Source organism: Marmota flaviventris, chromosome 11, assembly GCF_047511675.1.
Source record: "Marmota flaviventris isolate mMarFla1 chromosome 11, mMarFla1.hap1, whole genome shotgun sequence".
In the NCBI taxonomy this organism is placed as follows: Eukaryota; Metazoa; Chordata; class Mammalia; order Rodentia; family Sciuridae; genus Marmota; species Marmota flaviventris.
In genome coordinates, this window is record NC_092508.1 from 13,376,320 (window position 1) to 13,390,093 (window position 13,774).

Consider the following 13,774-nt stretch of genomic DNA (forward strand, 5'->3'; position numbering starts at 1 on the left):
GGTTGCTTTATGATTCTGGAAGTCAAGAGAGAAAGTGGGAGTCTACATACACACTTGATAATCATCTCTGTATAGGTGATAGTATAAAATATTTCTACTGGCCTATAACATATTTCTTTGGTTTAAAATTAAGAATTTTATTCCATTATTAACAAATATATGTGCATGTTTATGAGAATCTGTATGTGTGTACATAACAAACTGATGAACTATTCTGTTAATAGGTGCGAGAAGATGTACTAAATTCATTGAATAACAACTTTCTTCAAACACTAAATCAAGCTTGGAATGATCATCAAACAGCTATGGTGATGATTAGAGACATACTAATGTATATGGTAAGGACAGCTTTTTTGTTATTCTTTAAGAAAACATTTCAGAACAGTGATTTTGTTAAATTTTAGTTTGAATGGTGCATCTCAGTGTAGAAGGTGTTTTTTGTTGTTGTTGTTTGTTTCTTAATTAGTATTTCTTTTGTAAGGACCAACCTTAGCCTATGTGAGTGAAAAATCTTAAATTTTCACATAGTTACTGAATTGTTAAAATGGAAAACTGAAGGAGAATGACTTAAACTTTTTTTCATAATATTTAGCACTTGTGAAAAACAAAACAAAAAATATAACATCTCTTAAGAAAGGTTAAATGATGAATATTCTTCTATAAGTTTTTAAAACTCAAGTATATGTCTTCAGTGACACAAATGTCATATTAATGTAAATACTTTTCAGAATAAATCTAGATTCTTTTAGTTTAATTATTATATTACTGCAGAATTAATAAGTCCAATAACTTTTCTGATTATTCAGTGTTTATATTTGGAATTTGAACACAATGATGTTCTTCTAAGGTTTTATTCTCTTTTTATTTTCAGTTTCTTTTTTAATTTTGATTTTTAGTTGCAATGTAGAAATAAGTGCTTGTTCTAGTTTCTTTTACTTAATAAAATAAAGCAATGTTTTGGAAAGAATTTCTAATGAGAATCAGTAGCTGTGACATTTTTTGGTCTGCTGAGTAAATTCACTCAAGCCATTTACCAGTGGTTTAGTAAGGGCTTAGTGGCAAGGGGTTAGTGAGAGGCCACTGTATTTTTCAGGAATGTAATAAAAGGTATAACAAATTACTTATCTTTTCTGAGGATTTCTTTGCTTGTCAAGTTATGGTTTCACTTTGTTATCATTTCGAGGATAAATGAGATAGCATGTGAAAACATACTGACTGGCATATAAATGTGAAATAAGTTGACTTGCTGCTGTTTTCATCTTGAAATTTTTGATTTGGTAAGTCTTTAAATTCCATACCAACCATCAAACACTAAGATAAAAAAACTATTTGTGATTTCATGGTCTATTGCTCTATTGATATTGATGAAGAATTTTAATCAGTTCCTTTTTGTGCAGTGAAACCTCAAAACCTTAAGTCCTGGTTCTACCTCTTTTTGACCATGGTTAAACAATTCATTAGCTTTCTCATTTATAAAATGAAAAAAAAAATTGTGCCAATTGGGGATAGGGTAATGATGGGTCTTAAATAAGCCATTCGTGTAAAGCACTTAAAAGGATTGGCCTATGGTAACAAGCTCAATACAAATTAACTAATGGCAATATTTTTTGTTCCATCATTTTTTTTTTTAATCAAACCATTGTGGTAATTCCATAGCACTGGATAAACCTAGTGACTTGCCTATGTTTTTTCTGGAATATAGGCCAGTGCTACTGTTGGTCCATTGTACAGACCTGCAGTGAACCCTCCACACTGCCCAGCAGTTTCACATTTTCTCTGCTTACCTTGCTATACCAATTATTTTTCTGCAAACCTCTAGCTCCCCTCAATGATCTTGCCTTCAGCCTCTAAGAGAAAACAGAGTTCTTTGTTTATTTCATGATACTAAATCTACAACTTTACATGTATTTTCTCCCCTCTTGTGTTTCTCTTTTTCTTCCTGTTTTAGTACAGGATGTTTTCTCCTTTCCTGTCAAAGGTCAGTTGTTTACCTGTTTTTGTGTCATTTGGAATCTTTTAAGTATTGGGGGATTCTGCCTTTTTTATTGGATCTTATTCGTCAGCATTGGACATAATCAAGCCATTCATACCCTCAGAATAAAATTCCGCTTAATTTTCAGATGAACTGCCATCTCCCAAGGACATTCATCTATCATTCACAGCTTAATGTTTCATGACAAATGTTGACACTTGGCTATCTTTCTTTTTTCATCTTTCATTCACTTTGTATATGTTCCAGTTAAGCATCTACCTCAAATATTCTATTCAGTTTTGCCCTTACTAGGATCACCATGAAATCTGTACATCTCTGAATGCAAATATCACTGCTAATCTTCATTCTTGATTTTTTTCCCCCAATAGCATTTGACAAAGTTGACCATATTTTTCTTCTCCATGTGGGATTCTTGATTATTGTGACAAAACACTCGGAATGCTTCTTACCTTCTGCCTATTTCTTCTTAGCCTCTTCTCCTGGTCTTTCTCTGCTTCTTCTTCTTCATCCATTCCTTAAGCAGCTGGATTCTTTTTTTTTTTTTTTTTTAGTTGTAAGTGGACACGATACCTTTACTTTTTTATATGTGGTGCTAAGGATCGAATCCAGGCCCTCACACATGCTAGGTGAGCACGTTACCACTGAGCCTCAGCCCCAGCCTCTAAACAGCTGGATTCTTCAGACTTAATCCTAGATTTTCTTCTCACAGTGCACAGTCTTCACCTCATTCGCTACCGTAGATCCTTGTGCCTCTGCAGATGATTCCCAAATTATTTTTATAGTCTCACTTTCTGAGATTCAGATTCATAAATTCATCCATCTAGTTGATAATTCCTTTCATTGTTTTCTAGGTTACTTTGGACTTGGCATGTCCAAATCATAATTACTATCATTTCAATTGTTCATTACTGAACCCAGGAATTATTTTCTTATCAGTTACTTCAGCCTCTATATCTATATCATCTCTTGCTAGGATCTACAATTTTTCCTTGGTTTCATAAGTCTATTAGCTAAGACCAATTTACCTTCATTTCTGTCTTGTTGGAGTTTTCAGTATAAATAGTCTTAACATTCATTGGACTCTATAGTTTTCCATATTTATCTCAGTTATTTTTATTATTTTAAGATTTTTTTTCTTGGCAGATGGACATGGCACACTTATTTATTTATTTGTTTATTTTATGTGATGCCAAGGATAGAACTCAGTGCCTCACACATGCCAGGCAAGCACTCTACCACTGAGCCACAACCCCAGCACCCCAGTTATTATTTTAAAGCACAAATGTGATCACGTAACTACCCTGCTTAAATCCTTGTTTGCCCTGCTTAAATCTTATTTCTCATCTTGGAATCCTCACACATGTCATTTGTTTTAAAATGTTCCTAAAATGTTTTCCCTTCTTCATCTCACTTGCTCGCTTTTGTCCTATAAATCTTAAATTTCTTGTCAGCTTTCACTGACCACAGACTCCTCACTGACTGCACTAGCTTTCATTGTGCCTGGTAATATTCCTTTTCAGCATTTGTAACAATTGTTAAAGTTGTTCCCTCTCCCCCTTTATCACTACTCTTGCAGTTTGGGGCCATTAAGTAAAATAAGGATTACTTGAACACAAGCACTGTAGTAATGTGATCTCTTGATCTCATAACCGAGACAACTACTAATGACAGGATTGGGTGGGATTAACACAGCATTGAAATGCTGGACAAAGGGTTGATTCACATCAGGCATGTCAGAGTGGGGGACTGTACAAGACTTCATCTTGCTACTTAGAACAGTATATAATTTTAAACTTATGAATTGTTTATTTCTGACATTTTCTGTTATTTTTGGACCATAATTGTAGCACAGCTCCTTGTAGGAACTATCTTGTGTGAATTGATACAGGTGTTATATATTGTGTGTGTGTGTGTTTTTTTAGTAAACCATACTTTTTCAGAATGGTTGTGTAAACATGCTATTTTAGATTCAGAAAGAAAAAAAATGATATCTTCACATTCCATAAGATAAAATTTAAAACATTTCATATCCTCAGTTCTCTTATTTTGCCTTTTTAATGTATATTGTTTTGATCTTAATTATGATATATCCAAAAGTCAATGTTTCAACCAAAGGAAAAATTTATATACATTGGAATTAACTAAGGTGTACAAAATGATTTTTGAAAAATGTGTGCTCTTCTGTAACCAGTACCTCAGTCAAGATAAGTAACATGGCTTTTCGTTTCCCAAAAATCAAAAAATATTTTTCTGTTGGTGTTTGCATTATTTTCTTTGAAGATTTTTACCTCATACTAAACATCTCAGGTCATGTTTCCTAGCCAAGTATTTCAAGTTATACCCTCGTAGAACCCATATCATTTTCTTCTGTGAATCCCCTGCTCTGCCTTTTGGAATTTTAGATCTCAAGGTGAGAGGAGAAGAAGAAGGTGAAGTTTTACTATCTATCTCCCTGTTACCCACTCAGCTGACTTTTTTACTCTTACCAAGGAGGTGTATCTAAAATGTCATGCATGAACCTCAGTGTATGTATCATATACCAATGGATATATTAACTCTGGGAATTAAATGGAAGCAGGCATGGGTCAGAATTTATCCCATGTGACTTTGTTATTTGGCAAGCTCATTATTTTCAGAAAGAAAAATATACACGTCTCTGGATGGAACATGTGACCTAGTTTCTGCCACTCTACCCTTCCTAATGTTTGAGACTTGAACCACTTGTTTAGACCCTGAAGGCGTTAAGTTTGTAATCTCTGCTTTACTTAATTTAAAGGAAAAAAATCATTGATTTCTTAAAGAAATGATTACATGTTCAGCTTTTAAGATAGTTTGGGTTTAGTTATTAAAAGTTTCATTGTCAGTTTTAATTTTTCAAAATACTAATGATTAGGAAAAGATTTTTGAGTATTTTGTAGAGACAGGGTCATAATAACATTAGTTATTGATATAATTTGTATTTATTTATTTTGCCCTTAAATTGTGAAAATGAATACAATATTAAAGGAAAATTAAGTTTATGGATAGTACTCTGTAGGCCAACTTGAGCAACTAGAATTAATGCCAAAGGAGAAGAAATATGATTTTTTATCTTGGCATATAGGGTTAATAAAAGACTTAATAGAGACATTTTCTACATAAAATTTTCTTGTGAATTTCAAAGGTTTTTTTTTGTGTGTGCTTTTACTTGACTTTATATTTCCAGTGTTTTTACAAACAACAAAAGTAGGAGTGGAACTGCCCGTCATCCTTAAAGAAAATTTAGAGGGGATAAATTCACAGGGAAGAGAGTAACATAGGAAAGGAGGGCCACTTCTTATTTGGCCTGTTTGGAAGTTACCAAGGATGGATAAAGAGGTAAAGAGGAGATAAGCGGAGGAACTCTCTACTGATCCTTAGCCTGCTTATAAAGAAGAAGATGAGAGTGTTAGTTTAGAGAGACAGAGCATGTGAGTTGTTGGGAGACTGCAGAAGGTAGTAAGTTGAATAATGTCCTCCACCACTAATATGTCCATGACTAATCTCTGGAACCTGGGAGTGATAATCTTATATATCAAAAGAAATTTTGCAGGCATATTTCAGGATCTTGAGATGAGATTATTCATAACCATTCTCTTAGGTCTGATGTAATCATAGTGGTCCTCACAAGAGGGATGCAGGAGGAATCAATAGTTGAAGGTAAAGGTAGTATCATGAGTGCAGAGATAACCTCTTTGAAGATGGGCAATGGGTCTCTAGCCAGGGAATACAACAAATGGCCACTAGAAACTGAAAAAGGCATGGAATTAGATTTCCCCTTTGGATTCTCCTGAAAGAACCATCCCTGCCAGCACCTTGCTTTAGCCTACTGATCTGATTTCAGTTTTCTGAACTCTAGGATTTTAAGAGAGTAATAAGCAAATACATTTGTGATAAATTTTTATAGCAGCAGTAGGAATTTAATAAAAGAACAGAGTTTGGAAGACCTGCTGTCCAGGGTCAACTACATGTAAATAAATGGATTATCTGTAGTTGTGAGGGTATAATCAGGTGTGTTTGGCACATATTTTGTAGAGTGGACCCAATCAGTAGTCTGTACTTTTTTTAGGAGTATGTAGCAGCCTCAGAAGAATGCTCAAAATAAGGAAAACCAGTTGATAGATTTTTCCATATTGGGGTTGGGGGAGAATTCTAAGATAGCATAGTCGAAATGGTGATGATGAGTTCATGATGTTTAAGGAGGCAAGTGAATCATAAGGTTCCAGGAAATAGAAATATTAGATCCATTGAGGGTGAGAACATTCATTTAAATGTAACTAAGTAGTAGGAGTGGGAAGAAAAAAGATGATCTTCTGTGCCAGAGTTATTTGATATCTTCTGGGGGTAAGATTCAGGGTTTGCTTACTACATGAATGACTGAAAGGAGTCTTGATAAGATGGGGGATGAAAATTTAGGAGTGAGTGAGATTGCTTGTTAGTATGAATGTTGTAATTACGAAAGATAGTACATAGCAAGGACCTGAACTGTAGGCTGTTGTTGAAGCTACCAAGGAGGAATAAGGTCAAAAGATAGGATGAGAACGTGGAAATGATGAAACTGTGGGTCTGTATTTTCTCCTGTAGATTTTGGTGCTTTTAGCTCCCCAAAAAACCTTTTTTCATAATATTCAGATTGCACATTTTGGAGAAGTTTGATAATAGCTATAGAGACATTCCTGGCACCTTTTTTGCATTCAAAATGACATCTTAGAAGAAAGCAGTATCCACTAAATTTTTTTGGACTACTAAGCTTCAAGCATGTTGAGCATTTTTGCCAACTTGCCTTTTGCAGGAAGGATCTGTTTTAACACAGGCTTTTCTTATAAATGCTCTAATTTTTCTGTGACTGATGATATCCAAGACCATAGCATTTTTTTATAGTTAAGTCAAAAACTTCGATTTTGATTACTTGCCTTTATGTGAAATAAAACCAGGACAGTGTTTCCTTTTGGTTTTATTTTGGTTTTGTTATGCATAGTTATTTTATTCTTTTTCCCATTTGTTAATTGTTACTGGATATTTTTTAGCTCCTGTATGAAATAAATTAATGGAACCATAAACACCACATTCCCTGTGGTCTGTGAACTAGTTTCTTGCGTGTGCAGTGATAGTCGAACAGTTCATAATGTTAAGTTTAGGGAGACAAGTGTTCGGTGTTTACACTGTCCAGCATGAAGTAGACCCTCTTACATAGTCAGAAATAGAGTGCACATGTCTTGATGGAATAAATGGAATGAAACTTTTGTACATAAAGTGGATTGCTACCAATATATATGGGAAATTTGGAGTAGTGATAAAAATCTTTAATAATGAATTAAGAGACTCATGGCTTTAGTTCCTATTTTGTCATTAATTTGCTGAAGTCATTTAACCTCCCTGGTTAAGATTCTTGCTTTCCTTAACAATAAAGCAAATTCATTGGTTAAGAACTCAAGTTGTTATCTTTTTGAGAGTCATAGATGTCTTGATGAGTGGTCAGGATATGTTGACTCTAGTAGGTATTTTTACATCTACGTATCACCCAACCATACTTTTATTTTCAGTTTCAAGAGGATTTGGGGGTATTTAAGGATTTGTTGATTAGATTATTTTAGATCTTTAGCGCCCTTTCAGCTTTAAAGCTTTTTGTTTGTTTTGGTTTTTTGGTACTAGGGGTTGAATCTAGGGCGCTTAACCACTGAGCCACATCTTCAGCTCTTTTTATTTTTTTATTTTGACACGGGTTTTTCTAAGTTGCTTAGGGTCTAAGTTGCTGAGGCTGGCTTTGAACTGTGATCCTCCTGCCTCAGCCTCTTGAGTTGCTGTGAATTCAGGCATGTGCCACCATGTCTAGCGGCTCTAAAGCTTTAAACCATTTTAACATTGAAAGTGAATAGCTAGATGTGATGTCACAGTTTCTTTGAGAACTCTTCAAATGGGTTGATACATCCTTGATTGACTATGAGTCTATGCAGAACTATTATAATAGCAGGTAACACTTAACTCCTTATTGTATGCGAGACACTACTTTAAGCACTTTTAGTGTATGAATTTATTTAGCCCTTACAATATCAGTTTTGTTATTATCTTTAAGCAGTAGTGTGGGAAAGTGATAAAATTAAAATTATTATTGTGCTTCTTTGAAAAGTTACAATTCTGAGTCTGCAGCAGCAGGTATCTCTATCACAAAGCTGTATCACTGCATTATTTTAAACACCTGATTTTCAAGTTGGTCATGGTAATTTCTATTTTGTAGATGAAGAAATTTAGATTAGAAAAATAACAACTAAGGTTAGAGCAATTAACTAACTTGCCAAAGATCATACAGTTACTGTTTAACCAGAGTGGGATTGAATCCAGTCTTAAATTTTTAATTCAAAGCCTATGGTCTTCACCACTTTGTTGTACCACCTCAGTGCAGAAGAATTAAATTAATTGACTCTGTTTGATAGAATTTATGATAAACCCAGAGTTGAGTTAACATTCACCTTAATGGCATAAGTAAATAAGTTTATTCAGCAAGCATTTACTGAGTATGTATTGTATATCAAACACTGTTCTAAATGACTATGATTCCATTTTCTAAATTCTTCTTTCATTGGCAATTTGATAATGTAGAAATTCTTTTGGGAAGATAAACCTGATTTCCCATATATAACTTGAAAATAATGACTTTATCTATGATCCTATTTCAAGCTCTTAAAGCATATAGAAAGTCCTTAGTTTTTTCCTCACTTTTGATTTTGAACCTGATACTGTAATTCTCATTGAAGAAGTGACTTTTTTAGAATAATTGTCATTAGAAGTTATTAGCTCCATTGTTGGAATACTTAGAAACTCGCCAGAAACCTTAAATACTACTTGATAATCCTCTAATGCTATGCCAATTTGAAAATCCTTTTAATAGTTTTGGAAAACTCTTTTGCTGTATAACATAGAAATGCACACATAGTTTGCCCATTTTTAAAAAATCGGATGTATCTGTTTTTGTAATTTCTTTGAGTTTCTTTATTCCAGATAAAGTTTTTTTGTTAAATACACGAATTGCAAGAAAATTGTCTTTCATTCTGGCTTTTTTCTCTTTTTTAATGGTATCTTTAATGAAAAGTTTTTAATTGAAGTTAAATTTTGTAGCCTATAGTTGTTGGATAGAGTATTGTCAGTTTGATCAGATATATTAACCAGGTCGGCATGTTGTTCACATGATCCATATCATTACTAAATCTTTTTGTCTGTTTATCCTGTCAGCTATTGAGAAGTATTAAAATGTTCTTATTGCAATGTGGACTTATCTGTTTCTGCTTTTAATTTGTGTATTTTGAGGTTGTATTAAAATGAGTATATGGGCTGGGGATATAGCTCAGTTGGTAGAGTACTTGCCTTACATGCACAAGACCATGGATTCAATCCCCAGCACTCCACACACACTCATATACAAAAGTATAAGCTTAGTATTTTTTTTAATCTTCCTGTTGAATTTGACTCTTCTATTTTTATGGAATATCCCTCTTGATCTCTAGCAGTACTTCTTGCCATAAAGTCTATTTCTTGATATTACTATATTAGCTTTCCTTGGTTGATATATTGCATAGCAAATTTTTCCCATCCTTTCAGTTCAAACTTTCTGTATTTCATTTGAGGTGTGTCATATGTGTAACATAGTAATATGCTTTTTTTTTTTAAAGAGAGAGAGAGAATTTTTTTAATATTTATTTTTTAGTTTTCGGTGGACACAACATCTTTATTTTATTTTTATGTGGTGCTGAGGATGGAACCCAGCGCCCCCCACATGCCAGGCGAGCGCACTACCCCTTGAGCCACATCTCTAGCCCAGTAATATGCTTTTAAACCCCATCTGACAATCTTTGTTTTTTTTTAAATTGAATCATTTGTTTTATTTATATTTAATGTAATTATTGATACATTTGGGTTTAAATTGAGTATCCTATTTTTCCGTTCTTTATTGCCTTTTCCACTTCTTTTGCCTTTGTTTTCCCATCCCCCTCTCATTGACTAACCATTTATATATTATTATTTTAGTGATTACTTTATAGAGCTTAGAAATTAAAATGAACTTCCTTGTACATTATCAGTTTTTAACAACCCCCCTTCCCTTTTTTTTAATACCAAGGTCTGGATAGCATAAGGATCTTAGAACATTTCAACTTTCTGGGATTCCACTTGCCCCTCCCCTCTTAAGTTTTTTAGGTATTTAATCCTGAGTTGGTTTTTGTTTTGCTTAAAGGGGAGGGAGGCAAGCCTAGGAATTTTGGGTTGAGTGCCAGTGTTACCTGTGAAAAAGTGGAGGCACTGGATAATATTTCCTCCAAATAAAATTTTAATTTTGTTCTAGCAGACATGTAAAGTATGGGAAGAGCTTTGTGATCTAGATGAAACTGTTTTTAGGCTTTGTAATTTATTGTTGGTCTGTTTTCACTTTACATTTATTTCTAGAGCATACCTTTAGGCAAGGTGCCTAGCCCCAGCTGAAAGCCTAAGGTGTTAACCAGGAGGCTTTCTGCAGTACTGTGCCTTGAATTTTTATTTCTCTCTTTCCTGTAAGTCTGCCAGTAATCTCTTGTCAGTTTATAAGCCTCATGATAATCTTGGGGGTTGGGGAGGGTTTTGTTTTATTTGGTTTTTGATGTTTTAGTAAACATTCACAGTGGAAAGTTGTTTGTAGAATTTCTGGTTTTTCTTGTATAAGTCCCAGCCAGCTTCATATCCAGCCCCTTCTGAGACTTTGTGCTTGGCCTTATTTTCATTCTTCCAAATAAAGACAGCAGCTGACTCAGGGCAATAAGCAAAGGCAAGTGTGGGACTATTCTCAATATACTGTATTAACATTTTCTTCAGAATTTTGGCCCCACTAGTCCAGGTTGATTTTGTTACTTTTTGATGCCTTTAAACAGTTGGCTTTTGGGCCTTGTTGTTGTCTTTTAAATTGTGGTGAAATATACATAGCAAAACTATCTTAATCATTTTTATTTAATTGTTTAATTCAATGCTATTAAACACATTGACATTGTTGTACAGCTATCACCACTTTCATCTCTAGAACCTTTTATCTTAGAAAACAGAAATTCTGTACCCATTTAACAATGACTTCTCATTTCCCCCTGCCCGCCACCATTCTACCTTGTGTCTGTGAGTTCGACCTCTGTAAGTACTTCATAAGAGAAATCATAGAGTACTCTTCTTTTTGAGACTTGCTCATTTCACTTAGCATACATAGGCTTATTCATGTTATGGAGTATGTCAAAATTTTTCTCCTTTTTAAGGCTGAATAATATTCCATTGTATGTGTATACCACAATTAGTGAATTTATTTATTCATCAGTTGACACCTGGAGTGTTTCCATCTTTTGGCTGTTCTGAATAATGGTACTGTGAATTAGGGTATACAAATAGCTCTCCAAGTCCCTGCTTTCAGTTCTTTTCAGCATATACTCTGAAGTAGAATTGGTAGATCATGAGGTAATTCTATCTTTTTTTTTAAGTTATAGTTGTCAATACCTTTATGTTATTTATTTATTTTTATGTGGTGCTGAGAATTGACCCCAGGGCCTCGCATGTTCTAGGTGAGTGCTCTACCACTGAACCACAACCCCAGTCCTGGTAATTCTATCTTGAATGTTTTGAGGAACTGTCCATACTGTTTTATCCACAGCATTTGGACTTATAAACATGCCTCCCCCTTTTCTTTTTTGTGTTACTGGGAATTGCCAGGCTCTTGAATAGTTGCACATGTGCTATACCATGCAATGCACTGCTACTGAGATCTACATCTCCAGCTTGTTTTTAATTTTTATTTTGAGATAGGGTCTCCCTGAGTTGCTGGCTGACCTCCAACTTGTGATCCTTCTGCCTTAACCTCCCAAGTAGCTGGGATTACAGGCGTGTACTAGCCAAAAGGTTTCCTTTGACTATAAGTGAAATATATGAAATAACATTTTGAGGTGGATGTTATTTTACAGATGAGGAAACTGAGAAACAACTATGAAAATCAAACCTATTAAATGGCAAAGACAGGATTGAAATAGAGGAGGCTGGGTAGGTCTTGAATTAGTGATCTTAATCATTGAATTATTTTGCTTTTTAATATATATGTCTTGTATTCTAAAAGATAGTCTTCTAAGTTGACTGCTCCAAGTTTTCAAGGGCAGTTACTCCTATGGTTCTAATAGAGACTATTTTCTAGTGTTTCTTTTTTTCTACCCAGTCTTAAATTATGAAATTTTGGAATAGAGAACAGTGTTTTTATCTTAAGATTTGGTACAATTTGTACAGCTTTGGAGAAACATGTCTAGGGATTTGATTTGTCTTGTATCTTGGTAAATGGTTCTTAAATAGAATCCCCCTGCCCCTTTTTCAGTACTGGAATTTTAACCCAGAGTCTCGAACATGCTAGGCAAGCACTAAACTAACATACCCAGCCTTGTTATAATTTTATTTTGAAACTGGGTCTTGCTCAGTTGCTGAGGCTGGCCTCCAACTTGTGCTCCTCCTGCTTCAGCCTCCTGAGTAGCTGGGATTAGGGGCATGTACCACCATGCTTGGTGCTGGAAATTATTTTTTAAATACAATTTTTTTACAACTGATTTTTTGTTTGTTTGTTAAAAAGCACCTTAATAGCTATGAGAGGTTTTGAGCCTGTTTTATAGTGGTAAAACTATGACTTTGAGCTTAAGTCAATTGAAATCTTCATATTGTATCCTGTGCTTTTCTCCTTTAAATTTATCAGTTATATTGTAAAACCCAGAAATTTTAATCTGTCTGAACAGTTTACTGTTTCATATCTTACTGGTGTTCTTTAAAAAAATGTAGTCAGGCACTAGCATTGTGGAATTGGGACAGTTCTTTAAACTTTCATTTATTTGACTCCCACTCCAGTGTGATTCTGTAGTAGAAACTTTTTGGTACTTTTCTGGCTTCTCTGTTTCTGGCTTGTGTTAATCCTTCCTTCACCTATATTTATTTTGTGACTTGAAAGCAAACCCTGTTTGAAAATATTTCATTACTTGTGGATAGAAAAGATTGCCTTGTGATTAAGCTTGAGAAGGCAGGTTCAAACATGTTTTAGCAGGCTTGCTATAAAGTTGCTTGTTTGTTTTTGATGTGACTTTAACTTTTCAGGATTATTTCTAGCTCATTAGGAGGACAGATATTTATATTTGTAAAGACTTTTGAATCTGTATACCTCTTTTCTTGTCCTTTTGTGGGGAAAAAATGAATGAAAACATGGTTAAAATTCTCTTACTGTGAGAAATTATTAATCTGATTTGTAAGAAAGACTGTATCTCTTTCCACCTCAACTCTTAGAGACCTACCTGTCCTTATTGTTTTTATATAGGTAGTTTCTTGTTTTGTTTTTTGTTTTTTAATCTAGACTTTATAGTTGTTTTTGGCAGGGAAATTGGTCTTAAGAGCTATTCTTTCAAGACTAGAAGAACATTGTAAAATATTATGTTGCATGTGATGTGCTTAAGAGTTGGTGTATCAAAATAATTGTATGAATGATAGTAGATGAGCATTCTGATTTCTTCCCAGCTCTAGGAAAAGGTGGACATAATATGGTCCCTTTATCTTTGGTTCATAGCTTGTTACCTATCTGTGAAGGATCCACCTATCTGTGAAGGTTCTTGCCCTCTATAGGCTTGATTGAATAAGAGAGAACTATAAATAGAGACTTAAAATGTAATTTATCTCTGTGGTGGTAAAACTCATATCACTTTATGTAAATCTTTCAGAAATGCTTTTCAGAACATTTTATATTTTAAATAT

At 34.1% G+C, this 13,774-nt stretch overlaps 1 protein-coding gene across 2 annotated transcripts in view; it reads left to right on the forward strand.

Moving 5' to 3' along the window:
* The window catches only part of Cul3 (cullin 3), an 83,108-nt gene that overhangs the window by 36,496 nt on the left and 32,838 nt on the right, over positions 1–13,774 (forward strand). For both annotated transcript variants that reach the window (XM_027941729.2, XM_027941730.2), the window contains one exon: positions 225–338. In XM_027941729.2, the coding sequence (XP_027797530.1) occupies positions 225–338 (114 nt within the window). The remainder of the gene's footprint in view (positions 1–224; positions 339–13,774) is intronic.